The sequence below is a fragment of the Rhinopithecus roxellana genome, chromosome 18 (assembly GCF_007565055.1).
Source record: "Rhinopithecus roxellana isolate Shanxi Qingling chromosome 18, ASM756505v1, whole genome shotgun sequence".
NCBI lineage: Eukaryota > Metazoa > Chordata > Mammalia > Primates > Cercopithecidae > Rhinopithecus > Rhinopithecus roxellana.
This window is the reverse complement of record NC_044566.1, coordinates 60,278,621-60,297,552: the sequence shown is the minus strand read 5'-3', so window position 1 is coordinate 60,297,552 and position 18,932 is coordinate 60,278,621. Positions and strand designations below refer to the sequence as shown.

The window sequence follows — 18,932 nt, the reverse complement described above, 5'->3', positions numbered from 1 at the left end:
GTTTTGTTACTTCCAATAAAATCACAGTAAGGGATTCTAGCATTCTTGGAGTAGAAGACTTCAGAGTCCAACAGCTCCAGGTTTGAATTTCACCTCTGCCACTGACCTTAGCTGTATGACTTAAGCATGGATGCAATTCCTCTTGCTTTCCACTTCTTTGTCTATTAAGTGGGTTTAAGAATACAGGTTGAACATTCCTCATCTGAAAATTCAAAATCTGAAATCCTCCAAAATTCTAAACTTTTTGAACGCTCACACAACATCACAAGTGAAAGATTCTACAACTGACCTTACGTTACAGGTCACAGTCAAAATGCAGTCAAAACTTTGTTTCATGCACAAAATTATTTTAAAATTGTATAAAATTATCTGCAGGCTATGTATTTAAGGTGTATGTGAAACATAAACAAATTTCATGTTTAGACTTAGGTCCCATCCCCAAGATATCTCATTATGTACATGCAAATATTTCAACATTTTTTAAAAATCTGAAATCCAAAATACCTCTGGTCCCAAGCATTTTGAATAAGGCATACTCAACCTCTACCTGCCTGTAGAGCTGACATGAGGATAAAATAAAATAACCTATGTATAATGTCTAGCAAAGTGTCAGGCATATAGTTGGCATTGCAAATGTTAGTCTCCTTGTATTGTCATTGGTGAATAATTTTAGTATATCCTCATCTGATAAAATTAGGCATACTTGGCTTTTAGATCAAAACACAGTTGTCAAAAAAAAAGAAAGACAAGTCATTTTGTCATATCTATTCCTTTTCATTGGTCTCAGAAATTACTGAGTGATTTCTACAAGGGTTTGCCCTTGAACTTCTTAAAATCTTTAAAAGGTGTTGTGTCTTTGCTATTAATTGCATATCAGCAGTCAGCATCATGATCACAAACACTTTTAGCTTTGTGAACAGGCTCAGGTGATGCCATCTTTATTTCCAGTTGATGACCCTCATTCGTGTTCCCATAACATTTAACAGTTTTTTCACAAATATATATTTAGGTATTCCAAAAAAAAAAAGTGTTGAGACCAAAATTGTCACAGAGGTAGACAGTTATTTCAGAAATTGTAGTAATGATTTGTTATCCCAGCTCTATCATCCACAGCCAAGGGATTTGGAATTTCTGATGTTTAATGTTGATTTTTCTTTTTGCAGTTAGTGTATGTTTACCTTTTTTTTTTAAGGTGCACCTACTGAAGTGTATATTGTTAGCACTGTTAGTTAATGTTGTGTTAACACTAAGAGAAATGTTCTTGAGTATCTTTAATATAATCATTGTAAATAGACCTTTTGTTTGTTTTTCTGTTCATTCAATCTGCTACCCAGGAACTTCAGGTAAGATGATGCTGTTTTTAATTCAAATATGCTAGTAGATGTTTTGCATCTTTGCAGATTTATAACAACATAATTGCTTTTTTCCTCCCTTCCAGAATATATATGCTTATTTGCGTGCATATTTCCATTTAGGTGTGTGATATAAGAGGTATTTTTCTTGGCTGCTCTAGTATGGAAATGTTTTCTAAAATGTAAATACATTTTTAAAACCTTTAGATGCCTAGTTCTGAAAGTTGCATGATTAGATCTCAGAGAAGTGGAGTTTTCAAATCTGATCTATGGCAATCCTATTATTTCTCATTAAGTGATTGCACAACTGGATGGGTTTTATTGTTAAATTCTTGTATTAAAACTGAAATCGCCAGGTGTGAAGGCTCCCACCTGTAATCCCGGCATTTTGGGAGGCCGAGGTGCCAGATCACTTGAGGTCAGGAGTTCAAGACCAGCCTAGCCAACATGGCAAAACCCTGTCTCTACTAAAAATACAAAATTTAGCCACGCCTGGAGGTGCACACCTGTAATCCCAGCTACTCAGGAGGCTGAGGCAGGAGAATCCCTTGAACCCAAGAGGCAGAGGTTGCAGTGAGCCAAGATCACACCACTGCATTCCAGCCTGGGCAACAGAGCAAGACTCTGTCTCAGAAAAAAAAAGTGAAATTAACAATTTGCATCTAACCACATACCATATATACTTTCAGCTGAATCTTTTTTCCTCCCAGAAATTAAAGGCTATCTCTAGCTCTGTGTAGTGACTAGATAACTTTTCATCCAAACCAGGGCCCTTTTGAGAGTAAAAGGGGGTACTAATAATATTTATGCCCAAACAATAGGCATTAAAACCGGGATCATCCTGGACAAAGTAGCCTATGATCAGTCTCTATCTATGTATATCAGACTTACTCTAAGTAGAACATTTCGGGGAGTATATTTTGACCACAGTGTACCCAAATTTCTTCAACAATAATTCTTGTTTGACAGAGTTCCAATATGAAAAAATATGTGTCAAAAAATAGTACTTCTAACATTTCTAGAATGTTTAATCATTAATACTTTCCCATCTTAGTATAAATTCTGAGTGGTTTTTAAGTTTGATAACTGACATATACAGAGCGTTCATCTGGACTAGCCATCCTCTGCATTTTCTCACATGTAGGAAACTGTTTTGACTTTTCGCTTTGTATGTAACATAAAATACAAATCTGACGTTTGGGGGAGAGGAAGGATGGAGCGTGGGTCTCCCACTAGGGCCATGCTGAGAAAGCCTGGTTGAGTTTTAATCACCATGGACTTTAACCAGGGCCAGACTGCAACACTGTTCCATCTCAACCTCTCAGCCACCACCAGCGGAACCATTTCAACTCCCTTACCTCTAATGGAGATGCTACATCCTCCAGCAAGATAGCCAAACCTTATTCCTGCAAGAACAGCTTTCCCTGCCTCCCTATTTTCACACCTGATTGGTTCAGGTCTTCACCAGAGCTGCCACCAAACCAGCACTAGCAGTGACCTGTGCCTGGTGTAGCGTTCTCCCACCTGGATGTCTGTATTCCCCTGCAAGCTCATGGTTCTGTCTCAGGTGCAGTGTGGGAGACCTCCAGAATCACAGCCTAAGATAGTTCATCCAACCTTTCCAGTCATTTGGCACAAGAGAGTCAGTTTTGTGAATTTGTGTTTGTATATTTTTTCCTATAATTTTCACATTCTTCTCTTTTTACTCTGTATAGTTAGTATTCTGATTTTTCTGTATTTTTTTCCTCTCTTTACACATTGGATTTTCCTTTTTCTTCCCAGAACTTCTGCTTCTTTCATATATATATTTTTTTATTTTCTCACTGCAATGGCTATTTTTAAAATCCCAGTACAACAGTTAGCCATTTCCATCAGAAAAAAAGAAAAAATTATGTGGTGGTAATTTAGCACAGCAGATACTGGATGTTAGAAACAATATTCTGAGTCTGCGTTCTCTTTTGTAATCAAACAGCCCTAAGAGCAATCATAAATATCATATGTGAGGATGAATAATGATAATTTCTGTATCTTATCCAGATTGTGCTTAGCATTTGTACCTCTTGCCTTCTACCATGAATAGCCCAAGCAGACTTTGGAAAAGCTACACCTCTGTTATATGACAGATCTGTGAGAATGGCAAGCTTGTTTCACTAGGAGACAGACACGACCCTTAAAACAGAGGGAAATCAATAAACGATAATGCTCATAAGTTTAGCAGTAACTCACATCTCTCATAGTATGTTGTTCACTGAGCTCTCATCAGAAAAAGTTGTTTTATTTTATTTCAATGAACCATCAGGCAGTGTTTCAAATTACCAGTAAATGAAAAGGTTCTGTGCTAGATTTTACCAGATCATTTGTTTAGGTTAAAATTTGCTCAGTCAGCTGAGTAATATTTTTCTTCCTTTATTCCTATCTTAACAGAGAGAAAAATAAAACCCAAATCCATTTCTAGAAAAAAAAAAAAAGTTATGTTAGTCAAATGCACTTGTTTAATAACTGATGATTTGTAGAGAAAGTCTGAATGCAACTAAAAGCCTTCTTTAACACTTACATGGCCACTTAAGCTAGTTCTCAGTAATTCAAAATATACAAATCAACATTATTATTTGAGGCCAGGTGCAGTGGCTCACGCCTGTAATCTCAGCACTTTGGGAGGCCAAAGCGGGTGGATCACTTGAGGTCAGGAGTTCGAGACCAGCCTGGCAACATGGCAAAACCCAGTCTCTACTAAAAATACAAAAAATTAGCCTCGCGTGGAACCTGGAAGGTGGAGGTTGCAGCAAGCTGAGATCACGCCACTGCACTACTCCAGCCTGGGTGACAGCAAGACTGTCTCAAAAGAAGGAAAAAAAAAACAGTAATAGGCTGGGTGCGGTGGCTGACGCCTGTAATCCCAGCACTTTGGGAGGCCGGGGTAAGTGGATCACAAGGTCAGGTAATCAAGACCAGTTTGGCCAACACAGTGAAACTGTCTCTACTAAAAATACAGAAAATTATCCGGGTGTGGTGGCGCGTGCCTGTAATCCCAGCTACTCAGGAGGCTGAGGCAGGAGAATGGTGTGAACTGGGAGATGGAGGTTACAGTGAGCCAAGATGGTGCTGTTGCTCTCCAGCCCAGGCGACAGTGCAAGACTCCATCTCAAATAATAATAATAATAATAATAATAATAATAATATAATAATAATAATATTTGGTACCGAGTCCAGGAAATTAACAATTTTCTACACTGGGACAATTATTTAAAGAATAACCTAAAGCAAAAGTTAAGGTGTTGCCGCTCTGGCCTCTGCATAGTGCATGATCCATCAGACTTTGCCCATCTGCTCTGATAGTCTTTAACTCTGCATTGTGTCTGTGAAAACCGCTGTGGCAGAAATAGGCTGGAATGTTTACCTAATGCTCTTCCACTAAATACCCAAAGGATTCTGGAATGTGCTACAAGCATAGCTCCTACATTTTTCTCCTTCTGAAAACAGTACTAAACAGGGGCTGACCTCAGGGTGGTGGGAGTGGGTGACACCTCTTTTGAAGTTTTCATACTAACGGTCTCTTTCCTACAGATTTTTGAAAACACAGATCATTGGTAGTGTTTACCAAAATCAAGGTTTTAAAAAATGTAATTATTACCCACCATGCCAAAGAAAAGTATGTCATCACTTCTACCTATGACTTTACATGAGTTTACATGAAAATAGTGTGCTTTTACTCCTTTTCACATCGGGTAAACAAAAGTTTTGATACCAAAGTAGATGAGGGCCTGAGAGTTAATAATGACCATATTTGTTCCTAAGCTATGACTAATTGAATGTGTGAACATGTGAGTGCAAGAGGATTTTGGCATAAAAAAAACTGGCTGATGGTGTGATTTCAGGGTGAGAGTATGGACAATTTCAACTGGGGAGTGCGCAGACGTTCTCTGGACAGCCTGGACAAGTGTGATATGCAGATTCTGGAGGAGCGCCAACTGTCAGGAAGCACTCCCAGCCTGAATAAAATGAACCATGAGGACTCCGATGAGTCATCTGAGGAGGAGGACCTCACAGCCAGCCAGATCCTGGAGCACTCAGACCTAGTAAGTAGCAGCTCTCCCACTCTAGGAATTGGGAGGCTTATTTTTTGTAACTAATGCAGGAGTAGAGTTTCCAGTTGCAGCCAAGGAAACTTTCCACAGCTGCTGAACTAAAATCGGAACTGTCAGGTGGTGTCTAATGGGTTCTAACTGGCAAAGTCTTCTCTGTAGGTTGCAGATGGAAACAAAGACTGGGGTCCATGTGATTCACCCTGAAAGCCACCAGATCTGTTAAGGCCTAGATTTTTCACAAATACTTTTATGATTCTGGAATCTTGTTAAAACTTCCCCAGATCTCTAAAGTGTGGAGATATGACAGACATTTTGATGTGATTATCTGAAAATGCCTGGATTACTAACTGCTATGTTTAAGGTCCAAAAATGGTGAAATGTGGAAGTTTAAAAATTAAGATGTATAAACCAACAACTAGAGAACTGGAGCTTTTAAAGAAAGAGAACTTCATACTATGTTTCATTTCCTTTCCTTTTTAAACAGATCATGACTCTCTCTCCCTCTGAAGAGACAAATCCCATGGAGCTGCTCACCACAGCCTGTGACTCAACCCCTGCAGACCCTCATTCCTTTAACACCAGAATGTCCAGCTTCGATGCTTCCTTGCCTGATATGAATAATCTGCAGATTTCTGAGGGTTCAAAGGTGAAGAAATTTTAACAATGATGATTTGTACTTCGCTTAAAACACTTTAAAAAAAAAAAAAGCACTTCCAATTTTCTGAGAATTCTTAAGGGGTCTCAAGTAAAAAGACTATCTTTATCTTTTTCTTTCTCTCTTTTTTAAAATAATAGAAGTTTGTACACCTGAGCCTATGTTTTGAAGTTGTTTTACCCCCACAAACTTGAGCAGCCATCTTCTTCTTGGCTGAAAGACTTGATTTGAGGTCTTTCTAAAATGAGACATTTTGCATGAACACTGCTGGTGGAATGGCAAAACCAGTGGTGTATGTCTGAGATCGCTGTGACTGGGAAACTGCTGGTCTTTGTCATGAATTTTATAAAACAATATACTAAGTGAGGTGTGGGTGTATGCATGTATTTGGGGAAATTTTTTCCTATGTGGGAAACAATTACACAATTTGTACATTGATTCAGTGCTTGCCTTTTGGCATACTATCAGAATTTTTAATGTCGATCACAGTCTTATGCCAGATTCACACAAAACTCTTCTCTTCAGAGACTGTGAGGAGAAAAGTAAATAATGGATGTAATTATCTTAATTTTTAAAAATCTAACAGTGTGTATTTCATTTAAAGTTTATTTTATTAAAATGTCCTGAAAACCATCCACTTGCATGCTTTGCCCACATCTATGCCCATCAGTATAGAATTGTGTTTCCTTTTAGTAGAAATACCAAAATAATCAATTGCTGTTAAGACAGAGTCAAGCACTATCTATCATGAGTTTTGTTACGGTTGTGCAAGTTCAAAAGAAAAAATAAAATTGAAAAAAAATTTATAAAAATATATTCCTTCCAACACTTCTAATGGAAAAATATAATATTGGCTATTCTATATTCTCTGATAGTGTAGTAAAAATAGATCAGAAATCTAGGAAAATCTATGTGCTTTAAACCGAGGGCAATCACCAAATTATAATTACCTAAAAATATTGAAGCTTAAATAGTAATTATTTCTAAATTTGCCTCATTGCAAAGGTACTACAATCAGGATTCTTGGAATTAGCAGAGTTCTTTATTAGCTGAAAGAAAAAAGCCCAGAAAGAAAAGTTGTCTAAGTTAAAATTCTAAGATTATGAAATCAAATTTCATAGAAAAAACATAACAAAGTATATGTGAAGTTATTAGCATTTGATATTTCTCAATGTCAATATGGTCATTTTCTCCACTTTTCTATTTTGAATGCTAAAAACATAGAGATTTCTCATAGAAAGTACTACCTAAGGCCGGGCGCTTTGGCTCACACCTGTAATCCTGGCACTTTGGGAGGCCGAGGTAGGTGGATCACGAGGTCAGGAGTTCAAGACCAGCCTGGCCAAGATGGTGAAACCCTGTCTCTACTAAAAATACAAAAAAATTAACTAGGCTTGGTGGCGGGTGCCTATAATCCCAGCTACTCAGGAGGTTGAGGCAGAGAATTGCTTGAACCCAGGAGGTGGAGGTTGCAGGTAGCTGAGATCACACCACTGCACTCCAGCCTGGGCAACAGAGCGAGACTCTGTCTCAAAAAAAAAAGAAAAAAGAAAAAAAGAATAGTAATACCTAAGTAATAGATCTCATCCTATCAAGGAAAAGTCAAGTCCCATTTCTGAAGAGCTATCCCTGTTTTTCACATAAGTTGCATTTCTGCAATGTTTGATACTATCTATGATATTAGAGAAAATAAAAGGTATTTTAATAAGAACTCATTCGTTCTCTAATGGATTAAGTGTATGTACACTAATAACCTAGACCAGGAACCAGTGGCCAGCCTCGTTGGCAGCACTGTAGTTTTAAAAAGCAGATATGGATCAACATCTCAAACTCAGTATTTACCAGCAATTCCTCCAAAGACATGAGATATCTTATTTCCCTAATATATTTTTACCATTCCTGGTAATTTTCCCTATTAATTCTAGAGTCAAAGTATAATATATATTTTTTATATATGTATTTACACACTGAATGAATGAACAGATGTTAACTCGAGATAAAGCTCTAATTCATATACACTTGTATTTTGCCTTGCTTTTGTTTTGTTTTAAGAAAATGACTCACTGTAACGTGTACATCTTTCTTCCTCCCCCTTCTGATCTGTAATCCAGTTGCCTTCCTTCCTCTCCTAAAGAACAATCAGTCCTCCTTTTTCCCCTGGCCCAGGCCCAAACCCAACCTCTTTTTCCATTTTACTTGCTATGTCTCTTTCCTGCCTCTCACTGATCCGGGTTCTGCCCGCCCTAGAGCCCTTTCATTGTACTGTTCGTTCCACATTTTGTAGTCAGGTAAGAGCAGGTACTCATATCTGTTATCTTTAGGGGGTATTCTCAAGGGTAAAGCATACATGCAAATGGATCTTAGAGCATCCCCTATATGGAAAGACCAAGCAACCCAGCAGGCTTAGGGAAGGACTCTGGATCACTTGTGCACACCACAGGTATCCTGGGCATCTACTGTGCCAGGCCCTGATGATTCTACATTCCATTGGTAAAGGGGTTCTATATTAGAGAATTAACTCTGGATAGGCTTACTTTAGAAGGCTGGGTTTGGACAATGGAAGGAGTTCTGAATCCTAAAGCAGTGTTTCTTGTCCCAGCTCCAACTCTGATTACGGACCTGATATTAGACAAGTCCCTTTCCCACATGGAGCATTGTTTCCTCATCTGCAAAATGTGGAGGTTGGACTGGAGGTCTTGATGGTCTTTTCCAGGTTGAGCGTTCATACCCTATAAGCATGGGCCAAGTATGAAAATCTATTGGGAGCCCCTTTGGGGACTGTTATGGAAGAGATTGAGAAGAAGATAAAGAATGAACAGTACTTCAGAGAATTCCTGAGTCCGACCAGAAATAGACTGTACTATAGCTAGAAAACAAATGTCCCCATTTCTATCACCATCAACATTTCGGTCTCTCTTATTTGTTCCTTAGTTGAACAGGTTGTCCTGTATGTATTCTTACACATTGGGGGATTCTTTTGTCTTTTTATTCTTCCAGGGTGAAGCTGTTCGTGAGGAGGAGGACACCACTGTGCATGAGGATGATCTTTCTAGTTCCATCAATGAACTTCCAGCAGCTTTTGAATGCAGCGACAGCTTTAGCCTGGACATGACTGAGGGGGAAGAAAAAGGCAATCGGGCCCTGGACCAGTTTACCCTGGCGAGGTAATGGAGCCCTTGGCTGATGTGAGTGGTGTGAATGTGCATGGTACATTGTGTGGCATTCACACTCAAGTTAAGTGTCACCCTTGCACTGCTGGGACATCCTAATGAAGGAGTCCAAAGTGACATGTATCATGGCGGGCTCTCAGCTGAGTTAGAGTCATCCAGTCCCGTTATAGGGCCTCATGTGGAATGAAGAAGGGACACTTACATATGAATTCATAAGGCCAGAAAGCAACATAAAAAGCAAAGGAAGAGCCTGGGAACATGGTCCAGACCTTGGAAGCTTTGAAGATAAGCAAGACTTGGCATGCCTTGGAAAGAAGCTCTTTCCATTTGGAGTTAAAACACTGGAACAAGAGGCTCTTTATACAGTAAATACCTACTCTTTAAGTGGGTGTCTTTTGGCCTGGTGGCTGATATTTCTGAGACTAGTGAGATATAGAAACAGAAAAAAAAAATGTGAAGAGAAATAGATAAAAACATCAGAGGTTAGACTAATCCAGCATCTAGAATAAATCACAAATAGTAATGCTACAGATCTACTTCAGGAGAAGAAATTTGAGATCCTAAAATTACTCTTCTGAAAGTTGAAAATAAGAACTAAGTCAAAGCTTCTGATATGCTAGATAAAGGCCTTCTGTTACAGTAAGCAATGTCTGTCCATCAAAGGAAAAGGTTAAGGTAATACCTAGAGAAGAATTTGACCTTTCATTTTTGATTCATTCTCTCTTCTCTCTTCCTGCCTCTCTGTCTCTCTTTCCCTACGTATCTCTGGTTTCCTTGTCTCCCTCCACCTTTGTCTTCCAGGCATTTGTGCATATGCATTTATTAATACTCTCCCTCCAGAAAGGAAAAATTAGAAGATTCAAAATTTATATAATTTTTCATAATGAAAAATGAAGAATGAAACTGCCAAAGCATAGGACTGTGGTTACTCTGGGGCATGGCCTCTGTGAAAGTGAGAGGCATTGCTGAAGGCTAAAAGAGGTACCAAGTCTAGAGAAAGGGAATCAGAAATGGAGGAATCACAGAAATTCTAGAGGTGCAAATTCTATTTCCTTGAATCATGAAAGAATCTCAGTGACCTCTTGCCAGGCGCGGTGGCTCACACCTGTAATCCTACCACTTTGGGAGGCCGAGCTGGGTGGATCACTTGAGGCCAGGAGTTCAAGACCAGCTGGCCAACATGGTGAAATACTGTCTCTACTAAAAATACAAAAATTAGCTGGTCATGGTAGCACATGCCTGTAGTCCCAGCTACTCTGGTGACTGGGGCACGAGAATTGCTGGAACCTACGAGGCAGAAGTTGCAGTGAGCCGAGATCATGCCACTGCACTCCAGCCTGGGCAACAGAGAGAGACTCAAAACAAACACACCAAAAAGAATCACAGTGACTGCTGAGTGAAAGCCAAGACCCCAAAGCAACTTCAAAAGGAAGAGTGGGTAGAATAGCTACCTCATTTTGCTGACTCTCAGGGTGAGAATGTATAAAACCCGATATAGGATGAGAAGGACATCACTTCTTGACAGAGTCGTTTTCATTTTTTCCAGCTTTGGAGAAGGTGACAGGGGAGTCTCTCCCCCCCCCTCGCCCTTCTTCTCAGCCATCCTTGCCGCCTTTCAGCCCGCAGCCTGCGACGATGCCGAGGAGGCCTGGCGCAGCCACATCAACCAGCTTATGTGCGACTCAGACGGCTCCTGTGCTGTGTATACATTTCACGTGTTCTCCTCCTTGTTTAAGGTATGTGTGCTCACTGAAAGTGCAGAGGACTCAGTTTCTAAGGGGAGCCAGGTAGCTTCGAATTTAAGGAGAGGTTGTTCTTTTGTTCTGGGGTTATACTGCTGTATTTTCTCTTCCAGACACCCCTAAATTTCCTCTGACTTTAAAATTTCTCCTATTTACCCTTAATCTCATCATCCTTCTCAACATGGTATTGGTGATTTAGGTTGCCATGAAGTACCTTTCATTCCTGCCTTTCTTCGTGTTACTGACATCACCAGTCTTCAGCAGCCATGACATCGGGACCATTAAAAGAATCTTCTGCCAGGCCTATCCTCCATCCTACCCCCCTTTACCTCTCTTTCGTTTTTATTATTTTTATCTTTCCTTTCCTTGTCTTTTCTCATTTTCCCACTCTATGAATTCCTTAGCATGCCAGCCATAGCTGTGAACACTTGCTTACTCCCTTGAGTTGCTTTTGAACAGATGAAAAGTCATTCTTGCTGTTGTAGCAGGTTGCTGTGTACTGCAGATTTCGTTTTATGAAATGGGAAAATGCCGCCTACTTGGTAGCCCTTAAGAATCAGGCCAGGCCGGGCGCGGTGGCTCAAGCCTGTAATCCCAGCACTTTGGGAGGCCGAGACGGGCGGATCACGAGGTCAGGAAATCGAGACCATCCTGGCTAACACGGTGAAACCCCGTCTCTACTAAAAACTACAAAAAACTAGCCGGGCGCCGTGGGGGGCGCCTGTAGTCCCAGCTACTCGGGAGGCTGAGGCAGGAGAATGGCGTAAACCCGGGAGGCAGAGCTTGCAGTGAGCTGAGATCCGGCCACTGCACTCCAGCCTGGGCGGCAGAGCGAGACTCCGTCTCAAAAAAAAAAAAAAAAAAAAAAAAAAAAAAAAGAATCAGGCCAGTCTAACAACTGCCTCTCCCGCGTGAACCACAGCCCCACTGTCCATAGTGTCTGTGCAAACGGTAATGAATGTCCCTGCCTCCAGAAGGGTGCAGTACCACACTTGGCCAGCAGAGTGCAGGTGGGATTTCAACCCCACTTCCAATCCCTCAGCCAGACACCCTAGCATCTTGCACACACCGCTCTCTGCGGCAGTCTCGTGTGGACACCTTAAATCTCGCTTGTTACCTCATAACATAATTACAATGACTGCTTCCCATTAACTCCTCTATGCATCTTTCTGTAAACCTGTATCCTCCAAATTTCATCAAATAATTGGCAGGAGCAGGAGGCAGCAAAAGAAACATGCCTTGCTGTGAAGAAACACCAGAGCTCTTTGAAGGTCATTGCAGTTAACTAGAACTATGTCTGAGCTTGAAGCAGATACTGACTGTGAAAATGGCAGTGCTGGGAATAATGAGGCCTGGAAGCTACGAAGATGAGGTTCTAGGGGAAGATTTGTTGATGTAGAAACATGGTTACCAATATTCTAGTTAAAGAGAAAGCTAGTTTAGATATGTGTGTGTGTGTGTGTGTGTATATATATACACATAACATATACTAATCTATATATATATATAGATTTTATATATATATATAGATTAGTATTTCTTTTTTTTAAATGCCTAGAAAATAATGAAAATTATACACCAGAATATCATTGTGTCTTCTCAGGGTAATGAAATTTGGGGTGTTTTTTATTTCCTTATTTTCTTTTTATTTTTTGGGGGGGTGGGGAGACAGGGTCTTGTTCTGTCACCCATGCTGGAGTGCAGTAGCATGATCTCAGCTCACTCCACCTCCCAGGTTCAAGCGATTCTCCTGCCTCAGCCTCCCGAGTAGCTGGGATTACAGGCATGAGCCACCGTGCCTGGCCAATTTCCTGTTTTTCTATAATTAAAAACGCTTTTCTTTCAGCGTTTTCTTAAGCATATTTTTTCATAACTCATTAGACAGAACTCCCATGGATAATATAAGGGGAAAAAATGGAAAGGAACTATCTAGTTCCAGATTTGAATAGACTTGAATTTTGGATGAATGACCAGACAGAACAGTTAGAATCTAGTTAAACTTATGTAACTATTGAATTCTGTATATCATGAGTATATCATGGGAGAGGGACAATAATTTAGTTGGACTGAGAGAAGGGGTGCTTAAATCACCTACAGGAGGAGCCATGGCCGAAGGGAAAGGCAGGAAAATAAGGAATGATATATCTAAAGTGCGAAACTGAAATTATGTCCCTCTTAAATGGGTTGTTAAGAAGTCTTGGGGAGTAGGAGACCCCATAGCTAAATCTGCCTTAAAATATAATTTCAACATTTCAGTAGCCAGTGTCCCTTGACCTCGGTTCTGCTCTGAGGTCAATGGCATAGCAGCAGGTTGCTGTACATTGTAATTTCTTTTTATGGTATGGGAAAGTGACTCCTACTTAGTAACCCTTAAGAATCAGGCCAATCAGGCCGGGCGTGGTGGCTCAAGCCTGTAATCCCAGCACTTTGGGAGGCCGAGATGGGCGGATCACGAGGTCACGAGATCGAGACCATCCTGGCTAACATGGTGAAACCCCGTCTCTACTAAAAATACAAAAAACTAGCCGGGCGACGTGGTGGGCGCCTGTAGTCCCAGCTACTTGGGAGGCTGAGGCAGGAGAATGGCGTGAACCCGGGAGGCGGAGCTTGCAGTGAGCTGAGATCCGGCCACTGCACTCCAGCCTGGGCGGCAGAGCGAGACTCCGTCTCAAAAAAAAAAAAAAAAAAAAAAAAAAAAGAATCAGGCCAATCAGCCAGGCACAGTGGCTGATGCCTGTAATTCCAACACTTTGGGAGGCCGAGGTGGGAGGACCACCTGAGGTCAGGAATTCGAGACCAGCCTGGTCAACATGGTGAAACCCTGTCTCAACTAAAAATACAAAATTAGCCAGGCATGGTGGCACATGCCTATAATCCCAGCTATTTGGGAGGCTGAGGCAGGAGAATCACTTGAACCTGGGAGGCAGAGGTTGCAGTGAGCTGAGATCACACCACTGCATTCCAGCCTGGGCAACAAAGTGAGACTGTGTCTCCATTAAACAAACAAACAAAAAAAGATTACTTATTAATCTGTTATTCTAGTGAGCAGAAGGTTAGGCAAAACTGAAATAATCTATTTGAAGTAATTTCAAATTCAGGATGACATATTTTTAGCTAACATAAAAGTGAACTCTGTTTTTGAGCCTGGAGGCCCTTCTTATAATCCATTTTTGGAGAATTATATACCAGTAGTGCAGATAGCTACTTGGACTAGTTAACTTGGAGTCTTACTTGTAGTGCTCTTTCAACTTCTTCAATTTACTCTAAGTGAAAACCTAGTAGAAGCTTGAATGGGCACATTAATGTCATGTCTGAGATTAACCTGGGCTGGAGGAGATGTTAGATTTAAGACAGAAAACAATTGGCTGCTAACAGATAAGAATTCTGGAAATACTTTGAACATTAAGCCAGATTGAAAATTTAAAGCAAACTACTAGAAAGCTACTATTTGAGGTAAAGTTAATGTTAAGGATTGAGAGGCAAAGCAACTTATTATATTTTTCTAAAAGCTTTTTTTTTTTTTTTTTTTTTGAGATGGAGTTTCACTCTTGTTGCCCAGGCTGGAGTGCAATGGCACAACCTCAGCTCACTGCAACCTCCACCTCCCAGGTTCAAGCGATTGTCCTGCCTCAGCCTCCTGAGTAGCTGGGTTTATAGGCATGCACCACCACGCCTGGCTAATTTTGTATTTTTAGTAAAGCCGAGGTTTCACCATGTTGGCCAGGCTGGTCTTGAACTCCTGATTTCAGGTGATCCACCTGCCTTGGCTTCCCAAAGTGCTGGGATCACAGGCGTGAGCCACCGTGCCCAGCCTCTAAAAGCTGTTTTTAAAGAACGATTAATAATATATATTTAAGTTTGGCTGTTATGGTCATTTTTATTAGAGTTATTGGATTATTCGTGCTCAATTTGACCGTCCTGCACAATACTTTCTCTCTGCCTAGAACGGTCATCTCCCCTTGTCCCTGGGCTGCACTCCCAGTTACATTCAAAGCCCTCGATTGGGTGTCACTTCAGTGAGTAAAGCCTTCCATTACTTTCTCCCTGCCCCTGGCATCTCAGGATTTTGTGCTTGCATCCGTTACACTTATGACTCTATATGGTAATAACTTGTTTAGGTGTCTGTCTGCCATGAAGAGGGCAGGTAAACAGTGCCTTGCTCACCTTGATTTCTGACAGTTTCTAACATACACTAGGTGCTTAGTAAATGTAGGAAGAATAAATGGAAACCTTCAACACACAGCTTCTAACTTCATGTCAGTAGACCAGCAGGTTCATTACCAAGACTGACAGGTCAGCCATGGCCCACAGCTGCAGCCACCATTCAGCCTGACTTCCTCTCCCACCTACCCAGGTATGCAGGTAGCATAAGGAAGGCAGAAGGGAGGCCCTGTCTACACCCTCTACCTGCCTGGTACCTGGCAGCCCGCCAGTTGAGATGCTGGTGAGGCATAAAGAGAAAAGAGTTGTATGGGATGGTGATTTCTTGGTGGAAAAAGAGTACAGTGAAGTCAGACTAGCCTTTGAAATTAAACCTACCTAGGTTCAAATTCCAGTTCTGGCCACTTACTAGCCTTCTAGGCCTGCAGACAGTCCTTAAGTTCTCCAACCCTCAGTGTCCTCCATGGTACAATAGAAGTGAAAACAGTATCTATGAGTTTTATCTTTCAAAGACTACTTATGAGAGCTCACATGGAGAAACAGCTCAAGCCGTGCATGTAGCAGGCCGTCAGCACAGGCTGGCTGCTCCCATTTGGCTGCTCTTCCTCATGGTCATTGGCATGTCCTTTGTGGCCCTGGCCCCACCACAGAGTCTGGATCTTCTGGTGAGAGCCCAGAAGTAACTGACTGCCCACCACAGAGAGTTCTGCAGCCCTGGCACGCCGTGAGCCACCTCCACTGGGGACTCTCTAGCCACTTCTGAGAGAATACTCAGATTGCAGGAGAGAGACTAAAGAGAACAAAGCTAACTCCCAAGTGATAAAACTGGCTATAGGAGTGAAAGGCCTCAGATGTCCCATCCAATGTCCTCGCAGAAGATGACCCCTTCCCCTGAGAGGGGCTGATGTGCCATTTGTTGTCTCATAAAAGTTAACTCTCTAGGATCTTTCGCCACTCCAGCAGCAAGGCAGTGGGTTCAGGTTTCACAGCATCCACTGTCCAGAGAGCAACGCAGTTGTGGAGAGAGGGCGAAGAAAGTACTAAAAATTAAAATGCAAATGAGCTGGAAGGTGGGGACAGGCATGGGCCCTGGGGGGACTCATTTGGATTTGAATTTCTTTTTCATCAGTGTATTAAATCAATCACCCTATGGAGCTTATCTGCAGTAATAATAATATAATAATTTTTAAAAATGCATACCTCCTATTTTGCTTTTTAATATTACATTTATACTTAAGAATTTTCTCAACCCTGATCAGATTCTATATGAAAATAATACTTGAAGCAAAATAGGCATTACTAAAATATGCTGGAAATGAAATACGTTAGACCTGCTTTCTGCCTGTTATGAATCATTTGTCATTTCCTTACAATGTCTGTTTACTGTTTCCCAACATTTCCCTGTAAGTGTGAATATAATGTTTCCGTGTTTGGTTGGATTTTGGAAGAGGTAGGGAGGAGGTAATTGTGAAAATAATTTGGTTTTAAAAACAAGGAAGTGGTTTCTGTCGGTCCAGTGTGGACATTTTTCCAAGTGTCTCCGTCATCATATTTTCTTCTTGTTGCTCATGAGAATATCATCATCATGTGTCACATAATGTCACCAAATTATATAACGTGTGATGGAATTCACAAGAAAACAAAACTGAATTTATATCCCCTAAATATCACTGACTTTATATGTGGCTCTGAAGTTCCCTGACAGATCTAGTCTTCTCTGTAAAAGAAAAAGTAAGCCAGGATCTTACCTTATCCTTAGGTAACAAGGAAAGAACTCCACACTATTTGGGGACCTGAATCCTAATCCCAGCTCTGCCACTCAACTAGCTATGCAATGGTAGACATGGAATTTCGGTTTCTTTCAGCTCTAACATTGTTAGTTTTGGGTCTTTTATTTAATTGACATAAAACCAACTTAACACCACAGAGATAGGAGTATGTTATACATTCTACCAAGATTCTCAGATACATTAAATAAATTTAAAAATACATAATATGCAATATGGTTGGCATTTTTCTAATATAACTTATAAAGAACCAAAAGCCTGCTATTGTTTAGGGGACATGCTAATTTCCCCTTAACAGGACAGATCGTGTTTTTCATGGATTAGGTTTGACAACTCAAAAAGCAGTAATATCATTGGGGAAAGCCAATGCGTAAGGACTGGAATTCTTTTTTTGTTGTTGTTAAATAGTTTGTTCTTTTGTTAACGACATTGTATAGGCTGGGTGCGGCGGCTCATGCCTGTAATCCTAGCACTTTGAGAGGCTGAGGCAGGAGGATTGCTTGAGCCCAGGAGTTGGAGACCAGCCTGGGCAACATAGCAAGACCCCTTCTCTACAAAAAAAAAAAAAAAAACATTTTAAAAATCAGCTGGGTATGGTAGCACACACCTATGGTGCCAGCTACCTGAGAGGCTGAGATGAGCTGATTGCTTGAGCCCAGGAGTTTAAGGCTGCAGTGAGCCATGTTTGTGCCACTGCGCTCCAGCCTGAGTGACAGAGCAAGACCCTGTCTCAAAAACAAAACAAAAAACACTGTTTGCTAGAAGGTCAGGGGGGTAAAAGTGTTTTTTGTTTGTTTGTTTTTGTTGGATTTTTTTTTTTTTTTTTTTTTGAGATGGAGTCTTTCTCTGTTACTCAGCCTGGAGTGCAGTGGTGCGATCTCGGCTCACTGCAACCTCCACCTCCCGGGTTCAAGCAATTCTTCTGCCTCAGCCTGCCAAGCAGCTGAGATTACAGGCGCACACCACCATGCCCAGCTAATTTTTTTGTATTTTTTTTTTTTTAGTAGGGATGGGGTTTCACCGTGTTGGCCAGGCAGGTTTTGAACTCCTGACCTTGTGATCCTCCTGCCTCAGCCTCCCAAAAAAGTGTTCTTATTTTGACACTGACACAGGCACAGTGAATCAGATTCTTCTTAATTATGTTTTTTGTTTTTCCCCTCAGGTAGTGTAGGAGGAGCAGTAACCTTAGGAAGCAATCTAGATTATGGAAGGATTGTCAGCTTTGGAGTCAGACCCATCCTTACTCATTCACTTACTCGTTGCATGACCTTAAGCGACTCAGTTAACCACTCTTAACCTCAGTTTGTTCATCTGGTGATAAGGATTAATGAGTGATGGATATTAAGCTCTAGGACAGAATTAGGCTCAGTTGAGACACCTGACCAGATGTGCCCACAGAGGAAGAGAGGTCCCATTCAGCATTTACTATTTTACTCTTCAGAGGCTCAAATGCACAGTTTCCATGCTCTGTCTCAAGGAGCTCTGATCTCGGGAAGCAGAAAAGAGTTACGCCTCTTGACCTTTTTCATCTTGTCCACACTGAAGTAATCTCCTTTCACCAGTCTGACAAACACGCAAGGAAGACTCAGACTCTGATTGGCACTAACCACAAGCAAAAAGAAAAGCAGTGTTGATCAAAAAGATGATACAGGCTGAGCATCCCAAATCCAAAAATCCAAAATGCTCTAAAATCTGAAACTTTTTGAGTGCCAATGTGACACTCGAAGGAAATGCTCATTGGAACAACTCAAGTGGTTATGTATCTGCAGATATTTCATGTCTGAAAAAATCCAAAACCCGAAACCCTTCTGGTCCCAAGCATTTCAGATAAGGGATACTCAACCTGCACAAGCATCCACGCATTGGGAAATGGCATTTCAGGAAGAAACGTTCACACTGAATGATTACTTAGTTGATTTAACCTAAACATTCATTCTGTTCCCCTCCCCCATTACCCTACGGACCCACTCTCATGCGATA

The 18,932-nt window shown here is 41.0% G+C and overlaps 1 protein-coding gene across 4 annotated transcripts in view; it reads left to right on the top strand.

The window, feature by feature from the left end:
• Positions 1-18,932, top strand: part of FRY (FRY microtubule binding protein) — a 271,683-nt gene that overhangs the window by 227,939 nt on the left and 24,812 nt on the right. For 2 of the 4 annotated variants that reach the window (XR_004054740.1, XR_004054741.1), the window contains exons 52-55: positions 5,228-5,428; positions 5,922-6,083; positions 9,090-9,256; positions 10,882-10,998. Coding sequence is in view for 2 of the 4 variants with exons in the window: in XM_030922400.1 (XP_030778260.1) it covers positions 5,228-5,428; positions 5,922-6,083; positions 9,090-9,256; positions 10,809-10,998 (720 nt within the window). In the remaining 2 variants the exon portion in view is untranslated. Of the gene's footprint in view, positions 1-5,227; positions 5,429-5,921; positions 6,084-9,089; positions 9,257-10,808; positions 10,999-18,932 lie in introns of all 4 variants that reach the window. The other 2 variants (XM_030922400.1, XM_010367069.2) reach the window with 1 other exon arrangement.